Raw genomic sequence first — 24,825 nt, 5'->3', positions numbered from 1 at the left:
AGATCTGGACCAGTAACACTGTCAGGATTAGAAATACCAGATCTAGACCAGTAACACTGTCAGGATTAGAAATACCAGATCTAGACCAGTAATACTGTCAGGATTAGAAATACCAGATCTAGATCAGTAACACTGTCAGGATTAGAAATACCAGATCTAGACCAGTAATACTGTCAGGATTAGAAATACCAGATCGAGACCAGTAACACTGTCAGGATTAGAAATACCAGATCTAGACCAGTCATACTGTCAGGATTAGAAATACCAGATCTAGACCAGTCATACTGTCAGGATTAGAAATACCAGATCGAGACCAGTAACACTGTCAGGATTAGAAATACCAGATCTAGACCAGTCATACTGTCAGGATTAGAAATACCAGATCTGGACCAGTAATACTGTCAGGATTAGAAATACCAGATCGAGACCAGTCATACTGTCAGGATTAGAAATACCAGATCTAGACCAGTCATACTGTCAGGATTAGAAATACCAGATCGAGACCAGTAACACTGTCAGGATTAGAAATACCAGATCTAGACCAGTAATACTGTCAGGATTAGAAATACCAGATCTGGACCAGTAACACTGTCAGGATTAGAAATACCAGATCTCGACCAGTTTGGAGAGAAACTAGAGAAAGATGTGAGTTCAGGGTTTGGGCAGGGGGGATCCTTCGGGGAAGTTTGTCTCGGTGGGCGAGGGGAAGGGAGGGAAGTGACAGAGGCAGCTGAACGGACGGTCTCAATCTTAGTGACAAAGTCGTCCATGAGCCCCTCGGACTTGTCGTTGGAGGTGAGGGTGGAGGGGGCAGGGGAGAGGGGTTTAAGGAGACGGTTTGTGGTGGGGAAGAGAAGCCGGGGATTATCTTTGTATTCCTCGATCTTTAATCCAGATCTTATTTTTGCCGCCAATCTGCCGCCTGATCTATAAATAAATCCCTTTAAGAGAATTGAATTCGCTGCTGGGGGCGGGGACAGGAAGCTGTGCCCCTGGTTTCTGTGGGTGGGGCCACTGTTCAATCCGTGGGCCCCTCACTCCCTCACTCACTCACTCACTCCCTCCCTCCCTCCACTTCCCTATTTAAACAGCACTGAGTTCAGCTCCAAACAAAGCCCTGAAGCAGCCGATTGCTGCTGTTTTGCGGAGTGTCTGAGTCTCGGTGAATGCACAGGGCGATGGAGATTGGTTCTTATCTCTGTGTCCTTCTGGCCTGTCTAACATGTGAGTGTCCCCGTCGCCTTATTCCCACTCAGTGCGGCTGATTATTCCCAGTCTCTTTGACCCGCGGTTTGTTCAATTGGTTTATTAAAGTGCGCTCTCTTTTATTTCTCTCTTTATTAACAGGCGTCCAGTCCGACATCGTGCTGACCCAGCCCGAGTCAGTGGTGAAAAAGCCCGGGGAGTCTCACAAACTCTCCTGTACAGTGAGTGGGTTTGATATCAGCGACTACGGCATGGACTGGGTTAAACAGGTCCCCGGGAAGGGGCTGGAGTGGGTCGCAGAAATGGACTATGACGGTATCAAGTATTACGCGCCTGGATTCGAAAACCGATTCACGGTTTCCAAGGACAGCAACACTGCGTATCTACAAATGACCAATCTGAGAGCTGAGGACACCGCCATCTATTACTGTGCGAGAGACACAGTGAGAGGAACCAGGGCTGGGCTGCTGCAAGAACTCAGCGAGAGTCTCTGCACTCAGGGGAATCAGTGAAAGGGGAGGATCGATCACTTGTCCTCAGTTATCACCACAGCTGGATCCTCCTCCTCGCTGTGTAGAGACCTGTGGCCCCCGGAAATGGGAGAGGTGAGACTCTGATTCCCCTCATCACCAACAGTAATACAATAACTCACTGCTAGTCTATATATCACTGGGAGTAATCGGTGTAATGATAACCTACCTGTAACTGTGAGTCATCCTATAACCCACTGATATTCCCCCTGAAACCAGAGCCAGAATCCCCCCCCTCACTGCACAAGGTCCGGTCGGGCTCCCCGCTCGATGTCACTTTTAATCGGCCCCGTCTCTCTCCCGATCTCCTTGGACACCAGTTCCGGGTGAAGTTGACAAAGCCTGAACTGGGAACCTCAGTCAGAGCCGATCTGTGCTCGGACGATTCACACCTCGAAACCGGGCGGCGCAGACCGAGCTGACCCAAACCGAGAGATCGCCCATAGGGCAGTGGGCTCAGTGTTTGGGGCCAATTCTCACTGGGCCCCATTGGCCGAAACTCAGCTCAGCACCAACATTTCCAAAACCACTCCCTGAGCTCGGACTCGATAAAGGAAAGTTTTCATCGAATGATCGAAATGGAGGGGAGGGGGTGGGGGGAGAGGAGGGGGGAGGGGAGAGAGGAGGTGGGAGTGGGTGAGGGGGTAAGGGGAGGGGATGGAGGGGGAAGGGTGGTGGGAGGGACACTGCAACGGGCAATTTAAATCGCTGATCACCCGGGGCTGCTGGACTCAGCGCTCGGGGGGAGGTATCCCCGATTCCGGGAAACTCCCAGTCATTCCGGGAGGGATGGGAACCCTGTGTGAGACTGGAGTCACCTATAGGCCAGACCAGGTTTCCTTCCCTAAAGGACATGAGTGAACCAGTTGGGGTTTTGAGGACAATCCGACAGTTTGAGGGTCACTTTTCCTGATCCCAGCTCTTTCTTTCCAGATGATGAAACCCAGGCCTCCGGATCACTGGTCCAGTGACAGATCCACGAAACCACCGCCCCCCAACCCATCGCCAGTGTGAATCAGAGAGCAGGTTAGTTCACTTGGAGCAGTGCAGTGTGGTTTAAATGTGAAGTGACTGGGCTCAGTGAGAGTGAAAGGGGTGGAGGTTAGTGTACGGGTGTGTATCACAGTGTCTATACAGTGGGTGGCACAGTGTGAGGAACGGGGACTCTCTCCATTCACAAACCTGCCTCACCACAACTGTTTAAATTGGACTCTTGGGGACAAATCACCGGCCTTCACCTCGTGTCCCGTGGATATAAATCAGCTCCTGATTAAATAATCTGGGAGGGCAAAGCAATTTTCTTTGAAGATGTTACTGAGAGATCGCAGTGCGACAAAGGACAGTGAAAGCTCCTTGTGGATTTTATCATCTCCCTTTAAAGTCCTGAAACCCCCCGAGTTTGCCACCTGGATGTGTGAGGGACACACGGATACAGACTGAGGAGGAGTTAATGAACCTACTGGCCGGTTGTTTGGTCCATTTTGTTTGGGGCTGGATCTTATGAGGGTGGTTTATGACATGGAGTGAAGCACTGTGATATACTGGGACCACAGTAGTATAGAGTGTGACAGAAACTCCCCCCGGGACAAGTGACCGTGTGTATCAGAGCCTGTGCCCATCGATTCCCCACTCGTGCATCCCAGAGTCAAATATCGAAACACTGACTCGGACTGTGGGAGGAAAATGTCGATTCCTGGGAAAATAGAAGGCAAAAAGGGGTGGATTCTGTCCATCTGGAACGTGCAGGAGTTGGTATCTGCAGACAGGAAAAGTCCAAAAATACCTCATTTATTAATACACTTGGGAGAGGTTCAGGATGGAATTTGAGATCAAAATCGAGGAAGCAGCTGCTCCCAGGTTAAAAGAAGGTTTATTTTGACCCCACCCTGAGATTATTACATATCGTGGGCAAGTTAAGTTACTGCATTGGGTGAATGAGGAGAGGGAGCACAGTGTGACTATCTTGACTACTGGGGGAAAGGAACCTTGCTGACAGTGACTTCAGGTAAGACAAACTTCTCAATTCCTTCCTTATCTGAGATTTATTTTCTGAATTTGCGTTATTATTAGTGAATTCGATAATTGAAGTGCAGTGTGTGATTCCCCTGAAATCAGTGAGATATTTACAACAATCTCATGAATCTCTCCGAGACGGGAGGATTTCTTTCGAGTCGAGAATCCCCCCCCAGTGACTGGAGCTGAAATCTGATAACTGGATGGACTCTAAAGGGTTAAGATTTAACCCCACTGATCTCGAACACATTTGCAATCGTCACCGCAGAGATCTATGAAACGAGGAGTTAGTTGGAGTCCAGGATATGTTTAATACGATCTCGATCCAGAGTATAATTTTCAGGACACTTGCGATGTTGGTTTGGGTTTTGGTCATTTGGAGTTTCGGAGATTGCAGGCGGTTTCGGATTTTGTTCTAATCTGAGTTAAAACACATTCTCAAACTGCGTTGTGATTTAACACTTGGTGTCACAGACACTTGTTTCCAGTTGGATGTTTTGCAGTTAAAAACATTGATGGGACGGCTTCTAGATGTTGAAAAATAAGTTCCATGTTTCACTTGATAAATGAGTGCTGATGGAAAGCAAGTAGTTTGTAGAGAGTGAGAAACGGGGAATTGTGTTTATTAAAAACTCCTCGGCCCAACAAGCTCACAGCAATAAACCAGCCACCTGTTGATCCAAACAGGAAACAGATTGCATGTGTAATAAGCTTAGATCTTGTTCACAAAGGATTTTATTGTGCCTTGACAATAGCTGTTTAATGATCACAAACTTCCAACAGAGTGTTTAGTTCATCTCCCCTCTGAAATCTCAGCTTGAACTGAAGCCACATTCAAGGGTTGAGGACTGTAAGGGTTTCTGTGCAGTTTAAACTGGTCCTCGGCAATAACAGCGATGGACCTGTTAATTGTCAACTTACTGCCATCAGATTTTTCTGTTCACTGTTTTAATAATTGGATTAAAACATTGGACGAGCCAATTCCATCCAAATGAATGAACTGGTTGATGGCTAAATCTCCCCATGAGTGCGAGTCCAATGGGTGGGAGTAAGATCCCTTATTGCAGTGTTAGTGTATCAAGGTTTAACACTGGGGTTCATTTCTAGAGGGATAGAATTGAAAAGCAGAGAAGTTATGTTAAACTTGTATCGAACCTTGGTTAGACCACACTTGGAGCACTGTGAACAGTTCTGGTCTCCATATTATAAAAAGGATACAGAGGCACCAGTGAGGGTGCAAAAAAGATTCACTCGGATGATACCAGAACTGAGAGGTTCTCCCTGTCAGGAAAGGCCGAATGTGCTCGGGCTTTTTTCTCGAGAAAAGAGAAGGCTGAGGGGTGACCTGATCGAGGTCTTTAAGATTATGAAAGGGTTTGATAGGGTAGACGTGGAGAAGATATTTCCACTTGTGGGGGAGAACAGAACTTGGGGCCATAAATATAAGATAGTCACTAATAAATCCAATCGGGAATTCAGGAGAAACTTCTTTCCCCAGAGAGTGGTGAGAATGTGGAACTCGCTCCCACAAGGAGTAGTTGAGGTGAATAGTGTAGATGGATTTGAGGGTAAGCTCGATAAACACATGAGGGAGAAAGGAATAGAAGGAGATGCTGATAGGGTGAGATGAAGTCGGGAGGGAGGACGCCCGTGTGGACCATCAACACCAGCATGGACCTGTTGGGCCGAATGGCCTGTTTCTGGGTTGTACGGTCTTTGTAAGGAGGTCAATGATGGCTTCAATATGTCACCCAGAGGAATTGCACCCAAATAGACAAACACTTTCCAAATAGCACACAGTAGAGTTTGATTCCACCTCGTGTATCTGTCTGGACTCGGAGTGTTTGGTTCTAACACGGACTGTGCAGTGGGGAACATCACACATCACAGAGCACAAACACTTCCAAGAAGTTAATTTAACTGGAGTGAAACACCTCAGTCTGTGAGCTTCCAATTCACATCCTTCTTTGTGAGAAAGACTTTGAAAATTGGACACCCAAATATGTCGTGTGCCCGGGTGATTGAGACTCGTTTATCGCGGTGGTTATTGTAAAGTATCTTGTCTGAATTTGCTCATGGATTGGGTTCTCCCTCCTTTCTTCATTTCTTTCTTTCTTCCTTTCTTTTCTTCTTGTCTTTATAGCCTCCTTTCTTTCTTCCCTCTTTCTTACCTTCCCTTCTTTCATTTCTTTTCTTTCTCCCTCTCTCTCTCTCATGCTCTCTTTCTTTCTTGCTGTTTTCTCTCTCTCTCTCCGTCTGTCTCTCTCTCTCCATCTCTCTCTCCATCTCTCTCTCTCTCTGCGTTTCTCTCTCTCTCTCTGCGTTTCTCTCTCTCACCGTCTCTCTCTCTTTCTGTCTCTCTTTCTCTGTCTCTCTCTCCATGTCTTTCTCTCTCTCTATGTCTTTCTCTCTCTCTCTCTGTCTCTCTCTCTCATTCCGTCTCTCTCTCTTTCTCTCCATCCATCTCTCTCTTGGCGTCTCTCTCTCCGTCTCTCTCTGTCTCCATCTCTCAATCTCCCTCTCTCGGTCTCCCTCCCTCAGTCCGTCTCTCTCCCTCTCTCCATCTCTCTCTCCCTCTCTATCTCTCTGCATTTCTCTCTCTTTCTCTCACCGTCTCTCTCTCTTCCCGTCTCTCTGTCTTACCGTTTCTCTCTCTCCGTGTCTTTCTCTCTCTCCATGTCTTTCTCTCTCTCTATGTCTTTCTCTCTCTCTCTGTCTCTCTAATTCCGTCTCTCTCTCTTTCTCTCCATCTATCTCTCTCTTGCCGTCTCTCTCTCCGTCTCTCTCTGCCTCCATCTCTCAATCTCCTTCTCTCCGTCTCCCTCCCTCTCTCCGTCTCTCTCTCTCTCTCCGTCTCTCTCTCTCCCCCGTCTCTCTCTCTCTCTTTCTCCCCGTCTCTCTCTCTCTCTCCCCGTCTCTCTCTCTCTCTCCCCGTCTCTCTCTCCCTCTCCCCGTCTCTCTCTCTCTCTCTGTCTCTCTCTCTCAGTTTCTCTCTCGATCTATCTCTCCCTCTCTCTCTCTCTCCTCTCTGTGTCTCTCAGTTTCTCTCTCTCTCTCACACTCTCTGTCTCTCTCACTCTCCGTCTCTCTCTCTCTCTCTCTCGCTGCATCTCTCTCTCTCTCTCTCTCTGTCCCTGTCTCTCCATCTCTCTCTCCGTCTCTCTCTCTCTATCTCCCTCTCTCCGTCTCTCTCTCTCTCCGTCTCTCTCGCTCCCTCGCTCTCTCTCTCTCTCCCTCTCCGTCTCTCTCTCTCCGTCTCTCTCTCCGTCTCTCTCTCTCTCCGTCTCTCTCTCTCCGTCTCTCTATCTCCGTCTCTCTCTCTCTCCATCTCTCTCTCTCTCCGTCTCTCTCTCTCCCTCTCTCAATCGTACAAGTTTGATCGATCAGTCCTACAACCGATCAATCAGGGTAAAGATTGAAGAGTTCTGGAGAGATGTTGAAAGAACCAGTTCAGTGTGAGGTTGTGTCCTGGGCTCCATTAACAGAGGGGTAGAGCAGGATGCCTGTACTGGACTGTAATGTACTGTATGAGGCCCATCCCGGTGTAATGCCCAGCCTCGGTCAGCATTGAATGGATATTTAAAATATCTCGCCATTAATTGGTGGGATTAAGGAAGTTTCAGGTTTTTTTTTCGGGGGGGGGAAGATGTTTTTAAAATTCGAAATGGAATTTGACAAAACAGGTGTCGGGTATCAGGGAGCAAATTAAAAGCAGAAGAGAATTTCACACATTCGGTAAGGGAGGGGAGGGAATTGGTTTTGGGCGGTTTTGTAAAATGGCCCATCAAACACTCCCAGGGCAGGGACAGCACGGGTTAGATACAGAGTAAAGCTCCCTCTACACTGTCCCATCAAACACTCCCAGGGCAGGTACAGCACGGGTTAGATACAGAGTAAAGCTCCCTCTACACTGTCCCGTCAAACACTCCCAGGGCAGGTACAGCACGGGTTAGATACAGAGTAAAGCTCCCTCGACACTGTCCCATCAAACAATCCCAGGGCAGGTACAGCACGGGTTAGATACAGAGTAAAGCTCCCTCGACACTGACCCATCAAACACTCCCAGGACAGGTACAGCACGGGTTAGATACAGAGTAAAGCTCCCTCTACACTGTCCCATCAAACACTCCCAGGACAGGTACAGCACGGGTTAGATACAGAGTAAAGCTCCCTCTACACTGTCCCGTCAAACACTCCCAGGGCAGGTACAGCATGGGTTAGATACAGAGTAAAGCTCCCTCTACACTGTCCCATCAAACACTCCCAGGGCAGGTACAGCATGGGTTAGATACAGAGTAAAGCTCCCTCTACACTGTCCCATCAAACACTCCCAGGGCAGGTACAGGGTTAGATACAGAGTAAAGCTCCCTCTACACGGTCCCATCAAACACTCCCAGGGCAGGTACAGCACGAGTTAGATACAGAGTAAAGCTCCCTCTACACTGTCCCATCAAACACTCCCAGGGCAGATACAGCACGGGTTAGATACAGAGTAAAGCTCCCTCGACACTGTCCCATCAAACACTCCCAGGGCAGGTACAGGGTTAGATACAGAGTAAAGCTCCCTCTACACTGTCCCATCAAACACTCCCAGCTCAGATACTTTGAACACATGTCGTTCTTTCGATGTTAAAGCAAATTGCTGCAGTTTGATTCGAAAACAGAAACACAAAACAAATCGACAGAGAGCGTTCTCTGGGGTCCTAATTGTGGGAGTCTGCTCGTCAGTTATTATCTCTGAAAGAAATACAAGCTTTGCTGAATTTAAATATTCGGTGACGCTCAGCGACTGAATAAATGTTTCCTTCATTTTGAAGTCAGTGACTGGTCCGGGTTTCGATTCTGAGCCAAATTACTTTCCGTTCCTGATGTGTTCTCGAGCTTTACTTTCCTAATGAGCTGCTCGTTCTTAGTTCAGCAGACAAGGAAGTGCGGGACCAATTCCATGTCGTCCTTTATTGTCCCACTGGCTAAGATTTCAAATCTCCTTTGTTATTATATTAACCAGGATTGGTTGTCGTGCATTAAAAGTGGTTGTGAGAGAAAGGTCTTGCATTTATATAGCGCCTTTCATGACCTCAGGACGTCCCAGGGTGCTTTACAGCCTGTGAAGGACTTGTTGAAGTGCAGTCACTGTTAGAATGTAGGGAACGCTGCAGCTAATTTGTGCACAGCAAGATCCCACAAACAGCAATGTGATAATGACCAGATAATCTGTGCTTTAGTGATGTTGGTTGAAGGATAAATATTGGGCGGGACACCGAGGAGAACTCCCCTGCTCCTCCTCCAATAGTGCAGTGAGACCTTTCACATCCACCTGAGAGGGGCAGATGGGGCCTCGGTTTAACGTCTCATCCGAAAGACGGCACCTCCGACAATGCAGCACTCCCTCACCGTTCCCTGTCCCCTATTTCAGTGGATGCAGTCACCCATTAATTAGTGAACAAAGTGATTTGATACCAGTGGGGGAGCTCATTAATACCCCACTGGTAAAAATAACGAGCTCATTAATAGCTTCCAGGCTCCCAGTCTTCCCGTATCCAGCTATATTTTTCCCCATTTCCACTGCCTCCTTTTCCTGTACAACAGGCAAACTTGAGGGGAATTCTCAGGAGAACCTTTTCCAGAAAATAACATTTGGGGAGAGAGTCTACGAGTAATTTGGGGACATGAGGTGCGGGAAGTGGAACAGGGCTCGGGAGGAACAGGTGACTTTGGACCAATGGCTCCCCAAAGCTCTCCACCACTGGGGGTTTTCCTCACCTCATGTCTGGGTCTGTTGGAGACTAATTGATGGAGATCGATTGCTCTGATTAGTCAACAACTCCATTATCATCGTATCACACGGCGACCAGGGTGGGAGAAGGGGAACCAGACGGCCCTTGGTCTTTCTCGGTCCACCAATTCCCATGTCCCTAAGCCGCTCATATCAATGACAAATAGCAAGATTCCCAAGACCGCCGACTGGATCTCCCCTTCATGAGTCACTTCAAACCCTGAGAAGCCGTCAGTGGATACTGGGTGTTTCCAGATTGTGTATCAGGCACCGTATCTTCTGGTTTCTGTTCTGTGACACTTTCCCTAAAGTACGGATTGGTTTGTGTGTCTGATTAACAGAAGCTGTATCGCCAAGGGCCAGAATTAGATGAGTGATTTACTGCTCCGACACCGTCAGTTTTAGCCTGTGTAATCGAAAAGAATAAGGAGAGAGAAAGAGAGAATTCCTCTCTCCCGCCCTCCTTTCTATCCCTGTCAATCACGCGCATTAACCCAACAGTGCAGTTTTTTTATGGAACGATGAACATTGGTCACTGAGAAAACGGATTCTTCAAAATGCAACTGGAAATAGTCACTTTTTTTACACATTATTATTTGCAGCTTTCTGTATTTTCCAGTTTTATCCCAAAAAACAAGATTTCAACAATCCTGCACAACTTGGAAATCTCTCTCCATCTCTATCTCTCCCTCTCGATCTCTCCCTGTCTCTCTCTGTTACTCTCACTCCATCTCTATCTCTCCCTGTCTCTCTCTGTTACTCTCTCTCCATCTCGATCTCTCCCTGTCTCTCTCTGTTACTCTCTCTCCATCTCAATCTCTCCCTGTCTCTCTCTGTTGCTCTCTCTCCATCTCTATCTCTATCTCTCCCCATCTCTCTCTTACTCTCTCTCCATCTCCATCTCTCCCCATCTCTCTCTGTTACTCTCTCTCCATCTCTATCTCTCCCCATCTCTCTCTGTTACTCTCTCTCCATCTCCATCTCTCCCCATCTCTCTCTGTTACTCTCTCTCCATCTTTATCTCTCCCTGTCACTCTCTCTCCATCTCTATCTCTCCCTGTCTCTCTCTCTTACTCTCTCTCCATCTCCATCACTCCCTTTCTCTCTCTGTTACTCTCCCTCCATCTTTATCTCTCCCTTTCTCTCTCTGTTACCTCACTCCATCTCTATCTCTCCCCATCTTTCTCTGTTACTCTCTTTCCATCTCTATCTCTCCCTGTCTCTCTCTCCATCTCTATCTCTCCCTGTCTCTCTCTCTTACTCTCTCTCCATCTCTATCTCTCCCTCTCCATCTCTCCCTTTCTCTCTCTGTTACTCTCACTCCATCTCTATCTCTCCCTGTCTCTCTCTGTTGCTCTCTCTCCATCTCTATCTCTATCTCTCCCCATCTCTCTCTTACGCTCCCTCCATCTCTATCTCTCCCTTTCTCTCTCTGTTACTCTCTCTCCATCTCCATCTCTCTCCATCTCTCTCTGTTACTCTCTCTCCATCTCTATCTCTCCCCATCTCTCTCTGTTACTCTCTCTCCATGTCTATCTCTCCCTGTCACTCTCTCTCCATCTCTATCTCTCCCTGTCTCTCTCTCTTACTCTCTCTCCATCTCTATCTCTCCCTTTCTCTCTCTGTTACTCTCCCTCCATCTTTATTTCTCCCTTTCTCTCTCTGTTCCCTCACTCCATCTCTATCTCTCCCCATCTCTCTCTGTTACTCTCTCTCCCTCTCTATCTCTCCCGGTCTCTCTCTTACTCTCTCTCCATCTTTATCTCTCCCTTTCTCTCTATGTTACTCTCTCTCCATCTCTATCTCTCCCTTTCTCTCTCTGTTACTCTCTCTCCATCTTTATCTCTCCCTGTCTCTCTCTCCATCTCTATCTCTCCCTGTCTCTCTCTGTTACTCTCTCTCCATCTCTATCTCTCCCTGTCTCCCTCTGTTACTCTCGCGCCATCTCTATCCTGCCCAATCTCCACACTTGCTCCTTAGTTTTCCAGCAAGATCCCCGGTCAAAATCTGGGGAATTGAACGTTCTGTGATGAACATTGTGTCATTGTTCACATCTCTCTGTCCGGTCAAACTATTGCCCTTCCAATCTTCGCCTTGTGTCTGAGTTCAGTAACAACAGCCATTAATTGCCTTCTTGCTTTCCTGTCCTTGACCTCATCTCGTTGCACCTCCACCACCTCAGCTCACATTTTCTTTCTAATTCCTTCGGCCAGTGTGGCCGCCATTTATTTCCCACCTCTAGTTGCCCTGAGGGGGGATTAAGAGTCAGCCATGTGGTGTGTGGGACTGGAGTCACGTGTAGGCCCAGACCAGGGAGGGGCGGCAGATTCCCTTCCCTCAAGAACTTTAATGAACCAGTTGGGTTTTTTTGACCAGGTCATTTTATCTGGTGCCAGCCCAGAAATCGCCAGATTGAATGGCCTTGATTTCCCAACTTGCCGTGGTGGGATTTGAACTCGTAACCTCTTCCACAATGTATCTCTACGGGTCCTATTTGCCCTCTTACCCAGATTACCATTCCCACCAGGTTATGCCTGTCACTTGTGTGAGACTCTCTGGGATTTCAATCTCCCGATCAATGTCACCCCAAAACAAGTCTCCGTTATTCGAATAACTTGGTGCCAAATCCTTCCATTTCTGTAAACTCCTGTCATCTGGTGCTAACAGTTATATGGGAAACATGAATTGGTTTCGGGAGGGCAGACAGGGCCTCGGTTTAACGTCTCACCCGAAAGACGGCACCTCCGACAGTGCAGCACTCCCTCAGCGGTGGAATGGAGTGTCGGCCTAGATTATGCGCTCAAGACTTCAAAACATAAGCCCCTTGCGTAGCAGTGTAATCGTTTTCGGAAATGGCTGGTTTTATACAGAACAAAATCCCTCCTGCTGCGGACGCCTGTAATGTATTTGTTGACTGGACTTATCCGTCTGCACCTATTTACCTTTCAGATGTCCAGTCCGCACCCTCCGTCTACATCGCCAACCCTTACTGCGGCACGAGCTCCGACCAAGATGAGATCAGCCTCCTGTGTCTGGTCAAGGACTTTCGGCCCGAGAGCATCAGTCAGATATGGTCCACTGACAGTGGAGACATCTCCACCGGAATCAAGAAATATCCGGCAGCCTTGGGGCAAAACATGAAGTACACAATGAGCGTTGTGCTCAAAGTCTCTGCCTCAGATTGGAAAACCAAAAGCTTCTACGCTTGCAAGGCGGGATTCAAGTCGGACGAGATGGTGGAAGCTCAGATCATCCCCAAAAAACCTGAACCGAAACGTGAGTACAAGATATTATTTACCATTTAAAACTTCACTGGTGTCGGGGTGAAATTGGACAAGGAAACTTCGAATCACAGATCGGTTACATCACAGAAGGAGGCCATTCGGCCCGTCGAGCCCGTGCCAGCTCTTTGTAAGAGCGATCCAGTTAGTCCCACTCTCCCCCGCTCTTTCCCCGGAGCCCTGCTAATTTTTTCCCTTCAAGTATTTATCCAGTTCCTTTTTGAAAGCCACGATTAAATCCACCTTCTCCGTCAGGCAGCGCATTCCAGATCAGAACCACTCGCTGCCTCAAAAAGATTTTCCCCACGTCCCCTTTGGTTCTTTTGCCGATCACCTTAAATCTGCGTCCTCTGGTTACCGACCCTCCCGCCGATGGGAACAGTTTTCTCTTTATTTACTTTATCCGAACCCTTCATGATTTTGAACACCTCTCTCAAATCTCCCCTTGACCTTCTCTGCTCCAAGGAGAACAACCCCAGTTTCTCCGGTCTCTCCACGTAATTTCCCCCCAACCAATGTCACAGGTCGTTGCACGATAGAACCTGCCTGAATTCTCGTGCCCATATATTCTATCCCTGTCGGCCAGCGGTGCTGATGGGAATGAAATAAAGGACAACGAGAAATCACGTGAGATTGGACACGGGCGGGGAACGCAAAATCGGCGGGATCGCATTTGCCGCCCGTTATACGACACGCCCGATAATCAGTTCCATTAAAGTCAATGGGACTGAGTATCGAGGGGAGAGGATGACGGGGTTCGAACTTGGGGAATGGAGTCCACCTTCACTGTGGCCAAAACAATCTCCTCATCTGAAATATTCCAATGTCTTCCAGCTCAAGCTCCAAAGCTCATCTCCCTTGTTCCATCCCTGGAGGTTGTCTACAATCAAACCACTGCTGTCCTGGGCTGTGTAATATCGGAATTCTATCCCGACGCTGTGAAGGTTTCCTGGAGGAAAGCCGGAGTGCAGCAAGAGGCTGTTGTTCTCCCTTCAAACACGAGAAAAGACGGTGACTTCGAAACGGTCACTTTCCTGACGGTGCCGACGGTGGAATGGACCGAAAGGGATGTCTACACTTGTGAAGTGACCCACGCACCTTCGAACTTCAATGGGAGGATCAGCATGTGGTATCGAGGGGGTAAGTGGTGTCTGAGGGGGAAAAGGACGTCCTGTGGGGAATTCCACCTTATATTAACTTAATGCGCTGACCCCTGGCCTTCAATCTGTTAACCACTGGCCCTAATATCCACCTCGTTGGGAGAGGCGAGATTTTCAGTCTTGTGTGTTTTGATATTGAACCCACATTTAAAAGGGGGTAAATTTAACCTGACGCACGGGGCGGGGAAACTGCCTGGATTGGGTCGACCCCCCCCTCTCCCCGATTTACCCCCTTGCCCGATTTTACTCTCCGCTCCCACCGTCTCCCTCGGGAGCCTGTTCCATAGATTGACCACTCACTCACTGAAATATTGGTTCCCAATTGACCCTCCCCGCGCCCTCCCGCTCCCCCCACTTCGAGCGCAGGCCGTGTCCTCTGGTTCTCCTGTTCTGGACACGGTGAAACAGCTTGTCGTGGTCTCCATGATCGAGAGCCTTTCGCAGCCGAAAAACTCAGGACGGAGCAGAGTTCAGGGGCCCGTGTGGAGCTCCCACTTTCCCAGCACAGGGGAGGGGGAGATGAGAATGTTTAACACTTAAATCTGCAACTCTTCCATTTCCAGGTGGGAACTCCACTTGTTCTTGTTCTGGGTGTATGCCGAGATTCATCCAACAGACTCAGCTTAATATGATGCTCGCCGATGGGACCGAGCGCGAATATCAATGTCGCCATCAAATGTGCACAATAAAATGATTGGTTGTGAATTGAATTGGCCGTTGGATTTCATTACAAACCCGTTTGGGGGGTTCAAATCCTGCCCAGGGTGTCCGTGGGGATGAAAGTGCATCGGAGAGCCAGCATCTTTGTCGGAGATGCGGAGAGAGGGGGGAAAGTGTTTCTTTTTAATTCCCCCCCCCCCCCGCACGGGGTAAACAGAATTAACCTCCTGTCACTCAATATCAGCATTTTACAATAATAAGGGGAATTCACCCGACCCTGTGAGGTTTTATGATGGGAGACCACCCATCACCAGGGACTGTTAAACCTCGAGACTCGGTCACCAATGTAGGGCTGGGCTGAGCACCTTACAAAAACTGCAATAATTAATGTCAGCAGAGTGTAGATTAAATGTAAATTTACAAATCATTGACTGTAAACGGTGTATATTAAACCAAAGTTTACAAATCATTGACTATAAACGGTGTATATTAAACCAAAGTTCACAAATCATTGACTGTAAACGGTGTATATTAAACCAAAGTTCACAAATCATTGACTGTAAACGGTGTATATTAAACCAAAGTTTACAAATCATTGACGATAAACGGTGTATATTAAACCAAAGTTTACAAATCATTGACTATAAACGGTGTATATTAAACCAAAGTTTACAAATCATTGACTATAAACGGTGTATATTAAACCAAAGTTCACAAATCATTGACTATAAACGGTGTATATTAAACCTAAGTTTACAAATCATTGACTGGATACGGTGAGAAGCTTTAATGTGACCAATCCCAAATTTTGGAAGGAAGTTGCTGACCATTTTGTTCAAACAGAAGGGGGAGATAACATCTTAATTTAATAAAAGACACGGTCCTCTCAGGCAGACACGGTCTGCTGAACATCGGCTCCAACTGCAGACGGAGCAATTGATTCGAGATGTTCATTAAAGGTTTTGATCCTGACACAAAGATAGTCGTCCCTCCCCAAGTGTTAACTTCACATTATATCACGGTAGAACAGCTGCTGTGGACCAAAGCAGACAGCTTAGTTGTGATTTGCACAGTGAGTGTGTGTGTTAATCGTGCACTGAACACACGGAGAGCTGTGGGATCTCTGACGTGAGGTTGGTCCTTTGGGAGACGAGTGACAATGGAGATAATGGGTGAAGAATTCGATAAATCCTCCTCTTCCTCGTCCAATGACTCAGGGACATGAAACGGGGAGGAAGTACAGGTTATGGAGAAAAGATCCCCAACCAGTAGCAAGAGGGGGGACCTTCTGTCACCTCCTCTGATTCATGGGTTGCTCTGCCGTTACAAACTAACGTTCTTCCTTGACAGGGAGTCATGAACAACAACACCCTGCATTTATATAGCGCCTTTAATGGAGCAAAACGTCCCAAGGGGCTTCACAGGAGCGTAATCAGACAGAAATTGACATTGAGCCAAAGAAGGAGATATTAGGACAGGTCAAAGGGGCAGGTTTTAAGGAGGGTCTTAAAGGACGAGAGAGAGGAGGCAAATCATTGAGGTTTAGGGAGGGAATTCCAGAGATTAGGGCCCAGACGGCTGAAGGCACGGCCGCCAATAGTGGGGCGGAGGGAGTGGGCCATGTACAAAAGCCCAGAGTTGGAGGAAGGCAGAGATCTCGGAGGGTTGTAGGGCTGGAGAATGTCACAGAGATCGGGAGGCGGGGGGCGAGGCCATGGAGGGGGGATTGGAACAGGAGGAAAGAATTTTAAAATCGAGGCAATCCCGGGGCTCACTCCGAGTGGAGAAGAGGGGTCCTCATTGACTCAGTGTGCTCAGTGTCACAAATCAATCCACAGCTCACACCAGGTGTCTGAGCAAACAAGCTTTTATCCAATTGTTTCTTTTGCTAACCAGTCTGCATCTCTCTCTCGCTCCATCCCACAAACCTGAGATTGCATTTTATTAACATCACTGGAACTAAATGTCGCTCAGCCCCGCAACTCAATCGCAGTCCCCATTGTGGATCCAGTGGGCACGGTTACGGGAAACGCATTAAAATCGCATCCCGACAGTTCTTGATGCTTTGATTCTGTTTTCTCGGTCAAAACATGCAAACCAAGAAATGCAAGATATATTTTAAACAACCCTGGGATTTGCTAATGTTCGATTTGCTACAAATTTAGCTCCAGTCCAGTTTGATCCAATAACAGCCCAAGATATTACAGGTTAAAAAGGACTCAGGTTAAAACTGTTTACAGTCACTTCTGTCTTGACCTTCCATCACTGATCACCAATAGAAAAGGCTCTCCTAAAATTCTGAAGCCCCTTGACACCAGATATTGTCCATTCTTCTGAAGGTTTCCCCTTTCTCATTCCCAGGAATGTCTGTCTTTATCCGAAATCCTTCTATTGAAGAGGTTTGGATCAACAACACTGCTACCCTGGTGTGCGAGGTGGTCTGTGCCGATCCGAGCCAGGTCCAGATCTCCTGGGAGGTGAACGGGAAGGAGAGAAGTGAAGGGATTGTGACCCAGGGGCCGAGAGAGGAAGGTTCCCAACGCACGGTCGTCAGCCGACTCCGAACCAGCGCGATGGAGTGGGCCAGTGGGGTAGAGTACGTGTGCTCTGCCCAAGGTCCTTCCTCATCCTCGCCCGTGTCCAAACGGACAAGAAGTGCAAAAGGTGGGCAAGAGATCAGAAATTAAAGGCCTGCCTTTGATAACCTTGAGGGGAAAGAGTTTAACACTTTCTTTGTTTGCCCGTCTGTTCCAGTCGAGCCCAAGAGTCCCACGGTCAGACTGCTGCCTCCACCAGCCCAAGAGACCAAGAGTAAGAACACGGCCACACTCGAGTGTATGATCACGGGATTCTACCCGGACCTCATACACGTCTCCTGGGAGAAAGACGGCTCCCCGATCTCCTCCAACACCAGCGCTGCACCCACCGCCCTGGAACAGGCGAGGACTTTCAGCGCCAGGCACTACCTGACCGTGAGTACAGAGGAGTGGAAGAAAGGCTCAGTCTTCACCTGTACAGTGTCTCATCCACCCACCAACTCCACCACCAGCCAGGAGGTGAAGGACGTTCAAGGTAAGGTCCTGGGCCTGACTCCAATATTGACATCCTTTGTCCCCACTGCTATAAACTCTACTCGGGCCAGACAAGTTCAACACTGACGCCATAGATATGGGAACGTAGTGGTTAATGTGACGGGACTAGTAATCCAGAGGCCTGGGCTAAGAAAGAAAGAAACACTTGCATTTATGTAGCGCCTTTCACAACCTCAGGACGTCCCAAAGCGCTTTGCAGCCAATGAAGTCCTTTCTTTTAGTCACTGTTGTAATGTAGGGAACGCGGGAGCCAATTTGCGCACAGCAAGATCCCACAAACAGCAACGTGATAATGACCAGATCATCTGTTTTAGTGCTGTTGGTTGAGGGATAAATATTGGCCCCAGAACACCAGGGAGAACTCCCCAGCTCTTCTTCGAAATAGTGCCATGGGATCTTTTCGATCCACCTGAGAGGGGCGGACGGGGCCTGGGTTTAATGTCTCAGCCGAGAGACGGCACCTCCGACAGTGCAGCACTCCCTCAGTACTGGCACCGGGGATTGTCGGCCTGGGTTATGGGCTCAAGTCTCTGGAGTGGGGCTCTGGGCCCACAACCTTCTGACCACAGAGGCGAGGGTCCGACCCACTGAGCCAAGGCTGACACTTACAGTTAATAATCCACAGAACTGAGTTCAATTCCCACCAGGGCAGTTGGAGAATTTGAAATCAGTTTGAAAAGTGAAAACTGGAAATGAAAAGTTGGTCTCAGTAAAAGTGAGCGTGAACCAGGAAAAACCCAACTGGTTCATTAACGTCCCTTTGGGGAAGGAAACCTGCCGTCCTTCCCCTGTCTGGCCTACACGTGACTCCCGTCTCACACCAAAGTGGTCGACTCTTAATTGCCCTCTGAAGGGGCCCAGCAAGCCACTCAGTTGTACCTCTGGAGATGAGCAAGACATGGCGGCCTTGCCAGCGACGCCCACATCCCATGAGGGAATCATGAAATAATAATGATAATATTTCTCCCAGATCAATGTTTGGACACCGGCATCTCAGTCACCTTAAGCAAACCTTCCTTCGAAGAGATCTGGAGGAACAGGACGGCAACCATTATTTGTGAGGTGCTTCACGGTGATTTAGAGGGGGTGAGGGTAACCTGGCAGGTGGACGGAAAGGAGCGAGAAGATGGGGTGAAGACTCAGGGGCCCGAGAGGAATGGAGATAAAGAAAGGATCTCCAGCAGACTGACGGTCCCCGCCGCAGAGTGGGAGAGTGGGGTCGAGTATTTGTGTTTGGTGGAGGACGAGAGTTTGCCAACGCCGGAGAAGAGGGCGATCAAGAAGATGCAAGGTAGGTGTGGACAGAGCTCGGTGTGAGTCTGATCTCAGCAAATGAAGGGATTTATTACCGTCTGGGGGGAAGCTGTCTAGCACAGGGGAGTGATTTATTACTGTCGAGGGGGAAGCTGTCTAGTACAGGGGAGTGATTTATTACTGTCTGGGGGGAAGCTGTCTCGTACAGGGGAGTGATTTATTACTGTCTCGAGGGAAGCTGTCTATTACAGGGGAGTGATTTATTACTGTCTCGGGGGAAGCTGTCTAGTACAGGGGAGTGATTTATTACTGTCTCGAGGGAAGCTGTCCAATACAGGGGAGTGATTTATTACTGTCTCGAGGGAAGCTGTCGAGTACAGGGGAGTGATTTATTACTGTCGAGGGGGAAGCTGTCTAGTACAGGGGAGTGATTTATTACTGTCTGGGGGGAAGCTGTCTCGTACAGGGGAGTGATTTATTACTGTCTCGAGGGAAGCTGTCTAGTACAGGGGAGTGATTTATTACTGTCTCGGGGGAAGCTGTCTAGTACAGGGGAGTGATTTATTACTGTCTCGGGGGAAGCTGTCTAGTACAGGGGAGTGATTTATTACTGTCTCGAGGGAAGCTGTCCAGTACAGGGGAGTGATTTATTACTGTCTAGGGGGAAGCTGTCTAGTATATGGGAGTGATTTATTACTGTCTGGGGGGAAGCTGTCTAGTACAGGGGAGTGATTTATTACTGTCTAGGGGGAAGCTGTCTCGTACAGGGGAGTGATTTATTACTGTCGAGGGGGAAGCTGTCTAGTACAGGGGAGTGATTTATTACTGTCTGGGGGGAAGCTGTCTAGTACAGGGGAGTGATTTATTACTGTCGAGGGGGAAGCTGTCTAGTACAGGGGAGTGATTTATTACTGTCTGGGGGGAAGCTGTCTAGTACAGGGGAGTGATTTATTACTGTCTCGAGGGAAGCTGTCCAGTACAGGGGAGTGATTTATTACTGTCGAGGGGGAAGCTGTCTAGTACAGGGGAGTGATTTATTACTGTCTGGGGGGAAGCTGTCTAGTACAGGGGAGTGATTTATTACTGTCTAGGGGGAAGCTGTCTAGTACAGGGGAGTGATTTATTACCGTCTGACGGTGGGAAATGGATTTATGTCTGGTGTTTCTCGTAGAATCATACGGCACAGAAGGAGGCCACTCGGCCCATCATGCCTGTGCCAGCTCTTTGAAAGAACTATCCAATTAATCCCACTCCCCCGCTCTTTCCCCAGAGCCCTGCAAATTTTCTCCTTTTTAAATATTGATCCAATTCCCTTTTGAAAGTTATTATTGAATCTCCTCCCACCGCCCTTTCAGGCAGTGAATTCCAGATTGGAACAACTCACTGCGTCAAAAATTCTCCTCATCTCCTCCTCTGGTTCTTTCACCAATTCTCTTCAATCTGTGTCCTCTGGTTCCCGACCCTCCTGTCACTGGAAACAGTTTCTCCTGATTTACTCTCTCAAAACCCCCCATGATTTCGAACCCCGCTATTAAATCTATCATTGGAAGAGCAGCCCGTCCCCTTAACCAGTCGGACTCTCTTTCTGCAGAGTTCCAGTTGTTCACTGGCTCCAGATGTTTAAACGGGACACACTAACCTCACTGGAGGTTATAAAATCAGCAAGATTGAAGATTCCTCCTCTCCCTCCCCCCAACAATAAACAAACGGAGAAATGCCTTTAGTTTCCGAGATAGACGGGGGTCTCTGGGGATGTAAAAGGTGCCCAGGGTTTGTGTAAGAGTAGAACGTCTCAGGTAAATCCAGGATGGGTGAAAGACTCAGTCTAACCAAGGTTGTCTCTGTTTCCAGTGGACGCGCAGACTCGCCCTCAAGTCTACATCCTCCCCCCTTCACCGGACGAGATGGAGACGGATCAGACGGCGACCCTGGTGTGTCTGGTCACCCGATTCTCCCCCGCAGAGATCTACGTGGCCTGGATGGCCAACGACACCCTTCTGAAGTCGGGCTTCGTGAACCAGCCGGTGACCGAGGACGGCGGAAGGGGCTGGAACTCGGCGGGCAGCCGGTTGACGGTCCCCGCAGAGGAGTGGAACAGCAGCACCACTTTCTCCTGTGTGGTGGGACACGAGTCGCTCACAACCAATCTGTTCAGAAGCATCAATAAATCTCACAGCAAACCCACCCTGGTGAACATCTCACTTGTTCTAGCCGATAGCTTGAAATCCTGTTTCTAACATCGAATGATTCAATGAGTGACCTTCAGATAGAAAATAATCCCTGTAAATGTACCGTTAACCCCACCAGGGGGGGTCTTGTGCTCACTATCAAATCTCCCTTTTGGTAACAGAACACTTAAAACGTCATCAAAATCAGACCTTGTTCAGTAATTGAGAAAAATATCGAAATGATCGAATCAGGACACAAACATTATTGGCTCCAAGTCTCACAAGGTCTGGACTCCCTCCTGAAAACCTTTTTTGTGCCTCGTTTGACTGAGTTTGAAACCTGTGTGAGACCCTCACGAAGGGTTAAATGCCTGTTGTAAAATGTCAATGTACCAATCCAATATCAATAAAGGAGATGGGAAAAGGTTTGGATTTCCGGGTCTTCATTGTGGGTGTTGTTTGGGGAGAGAGTCTCCGAGTAATTTGGGGACATGAGGTGCGGGAAGTGGAACAGGGCTCGGGAGGAACAGGTGACTTTGGACCAATGGCTCCCCAAAGCTCTCCACCACTGGGGGTTTTCCTCACCTCATGTCTGGGTCTGTTGGAGACTAATTGATGGAGATCGATTGCTCTGATTAGTCAACAACTCCATTATCATCGTATCACACAGCGACCAGGGTGGGAGAAGGGGAACCAGACGGCCTTTGGTCTTTCTCGGCCCACCAACTCCAATTTGCACCCAGCGAGTTCCCACAAACAGCAATGTGATAATGACCAGATCATCTGTATTTTAGTGATGTTGGTTGAGGGATAAATATTGGCCCAGGACACCGGGGAGAACTCCCCTGCTCTTCTTCCAATAGTGGCCGTGGGATATTTTACATCCACCTGAGGGGCCTCTGTTTAACGTCTCACCCCAAAGACGGCACCTCCGACAGTGCAGCACTCCCTCGGTACTGGCACCGGGGAGTGTCGGCCTGGATTATGGACTCAAGTCCTTGGAGTGGGACTGGAACCCCCAACCTTCGGACTCAGAGACGAGCGTGCTACCCACTGAGCCACAGCTGGCACCCGTGTTAGGTGGTGGGGTGGGGGTCCCTGTTTGAGGGGTCCCCGTGCTCAGGCACCCCAGTGCTGCTCGACCAGGTGTGGATGTGTGAGGCTGAATAACAGGAGAGGCGTGTCTGGGCATTGGTGACTTTTCTGGACCAATGGTCCAGTTAAACGTCTGTCTGTCAGCACCCAAAGTAAATCTCAGCTGGGCCGTAACTCTTGAGAATGAAACGATCCTGTGGGAAAGTAGAGTTAATGGGCTCACAATGACAGAGGGCCCTGGATCAATGAGGCTGGAAGACCCCTTCACATTTGCCCACTGACCCTCACTGGATCACTTCCCCCTTATTCCATCCCAGTGAGCCGTGAATCACAGGCTTTCCCATCCCATTCAGCCCCTCACTCCCTCACATCACCAATCACAAGAGATTGTCTCATTGAGCGGAGCTGCTCAATGCTGAACCTGGTGACTCCTTCCGATTTACAAGTTCCGCTGACACTCCAGTGCAGTACTGAGGGAGTGCCGCACTGTCGGAGGTGCCGTCTTTCGCATGAGATGTTAAACCGAGGCCCCCGTCTGCCCCTCTCAGGTGGACCGAAAAGATCCCACGGTCACTATTTTGAAGAAGAGCAGGGAAGTTCTCCCCGGTGTCCTGGGCCAATATTTATCCCTCAACCAAAAAACAGATTATCTGCTCATTATCACATTGCTGTTTGTGGGATCTTGCAGTGCACAAAATGGCTGCCATGTTTCCTACATTACAACAGTGACTACACTTCGAAAGTACTTCATTGGCTGGAAAGCACCTTGGGATGTCCTGAGCTCTTGAAAGGCGCAGTGTGATCGAGAGATACAGAGAGAGAGAGAGGGAGAGACAAAGATAGAGAGAGAGAGACAGAGAGAGAGAGAGAGAGACAGAGACAGAGAGAGACAGAGGGAGACAAAGAGAGAGACAGAGAGAGGGAGAGAGACAGAGGGAGACAAAGAGAGAGACAGAGAGGGAGAGAGACAGAGAGAGAGAGAGGGAAAGAGAGAGAGACAGAGAGGGAGAGTCAAAGAGAGAGAGATAGAGACAGACAGAGAAAGGGACACAGGGAGACACACTGGAACACAGAGAAAGAAGCAGACAGAAAGAGAGAGAGTCAGAGACAGAGAGAGAGGGAGGGATGAAGAGTGAGACAGAGAGATCGAGACAGAGAGAGGGAGACAAAGAGAGAGAGAGAGTCAAAGAGAGATACAGAGAGACACACTGAAACACAGAGAGAGAGATAGAGCGAGACAGAGAAAGAGAGAGCGAGAGAGAGGAAAAGAGAGAGAAAGATAGAGAGAGAGAGAGACAGAGAAAGAGAGAGAGAGAGACAGAGTGAGAGTGAGAAAGAGAAAGAGAGGTAGAGAAAGAGACAGAGAGAGCGAGAGAGACAGAGAGCGAGAGAGAGAGAGAGGGAGACTCTCTAATGATTCTCTGCTCCCAGTGCCACTCCCCCCTCACTGTGTTATCTCCAAACTATTGAGATATTGTCGATGGTTATGAAACATCCACAGGAAACTCTAACAGCCCCAATTTCTCATTCCTTTCAGAATTCCCTCCAGACGAGGCAGGAGAGGAAGGGAAGGAAGAAGCAGGAGATTGGGATGGAGACGACAATGTGTTAACAGTCGCTGCCTTCGCCATCCTCTTCATTCTAAGTTTCCTCTACAGCACCTTCGTCACCGTTATCAAGGTAACCAGCCTTTGACTATCAAATGAGCAGCAGCACAGACATCCCATAATGCCCACGGTTTGACCTTCAATTTCTCCCCACATCTTATGATGTGACTCTGAGATTCCAGCCATCACCCGAGGGCCAGACTAACAGTGCAGTGTGGAACCCTTCACCACCTCTGGCACCTTGAACCTTTCCCCTTTTCTCCTGTCCCCAGGGCCTCGATTCAGCACCGCTGGTGACTGGGGGTGATGGGAATTTGGGTCAACGCTTCTGGGCTGGGACGGGGAAATCAAAGAGGGTTCAGATAGACTCAGGTCACCAGCCGTGACCCTGACCAACACTGGGCTCTGTACCCATGGGCCTGAGCCCAACTGAGGGCTTATTCTGTCGGCCCCATCTCCGAGAGTAAGGACAGACTGCCTGTCCTTTAGGGTCAATCTCCGAGAGTAAGGACAGACCGCCTGTCCTTTAGGGTCAATCTCCGAGAGTAAGGACAGACCGCCTGTCCTTTAGGGTCAATATCCGAGAATAAGGACAGACCGCCTGTCCTTTAGGGTCAATCTCCGAGAGTAAGGACAGACCGCCTGTCCTTTAGGGTCAATCTCCGAGAGTAAGGACAGACCGCCTGTCCTTTAGGGTCAATCTCCGAGAGTAAGGACAGACCGCCTGTCCTTTTGGGTCAATCTCCGAGAGTAAGGACAGACCGCCTGTCCTTTAGGGTCAATCTCCGAGAGTAAGGACAGACCGCCTGTCCTTTAGGGTCAATCTCCGAGAGTAAGGACAGACCGCCTGTCCTTTCGGGTCAATCTCCTAGAATAAGGACAGACCGCCTGTCCTTTAGGGTGACACTACCTGTTACACCTTGACACACACAAGCAAATGACTCTGCTGTCTGTATTCCAGGTCCAGCAGTGACCAGCAGATT

General features: G+C 48.8%; 2 protein-coding genes across 2 annotated transcripts in view; both read left to right on the top strand.

The window, feature by feature from the left end:
* The window catches only part of LOC137312351 (uncharacterized), a 107,293-nt gene that overhangs the window by 40,776 nt on the left and 41,692 nt on the right, over nucleotides 1–24,825 (top strand). The gene's annotated exons all lie outside the window — the stretch shown is intronic.
* Nucleotides 1,110–21,566, top strand: LOC137312346 (immunoglobulin gamma-1 heavy chain-like). The gene is made up of 9 exons (XM_067978917.1): nucleotides 1,110–1,224; nucleotides 1,348–1,649; nucleotides 3,690–3,741; nucleotides 12,475–12,801; nucleotides 13,641–13,946; nucleotides 16,988–17,290; nucleotides 17,381–17,698; nucleotides 18,689–19,009; nucleotides 20,824–21,566. Exons 1-9 carry the CDS (start codon nucleotides 1,167–1,169, stop codon nucleotides 21,207–21,209), a joined length of 2,373 nt encoding a protein of 790 aa, XP_067835018.1. The 5' UTR covers nucleotides 1,110–1,166; the 3' UTR covers nucleotides 21,210–21,566.

This window comes from Heptranchias perlo, unplaced genomic scaffold (assembly GCF_035084215.1).
Source record: "Heptranchias perlo isolate sHepPer1 unplaced genomic scaffold, sHepPer1.hap1 HAP1_SCAFFOLD_424, whole genome shotgun sequence".
Taxonomy (NCBI): Eukaryota; Metazoa; Chordata; class Chondrichthyes; order Hexanchiformes; family Hexanchidae; genus Heptranchias; species Heptranchias perlo.
This window is presented reverse-complemented; position numbering and strand designations above follow the sequence as displayed.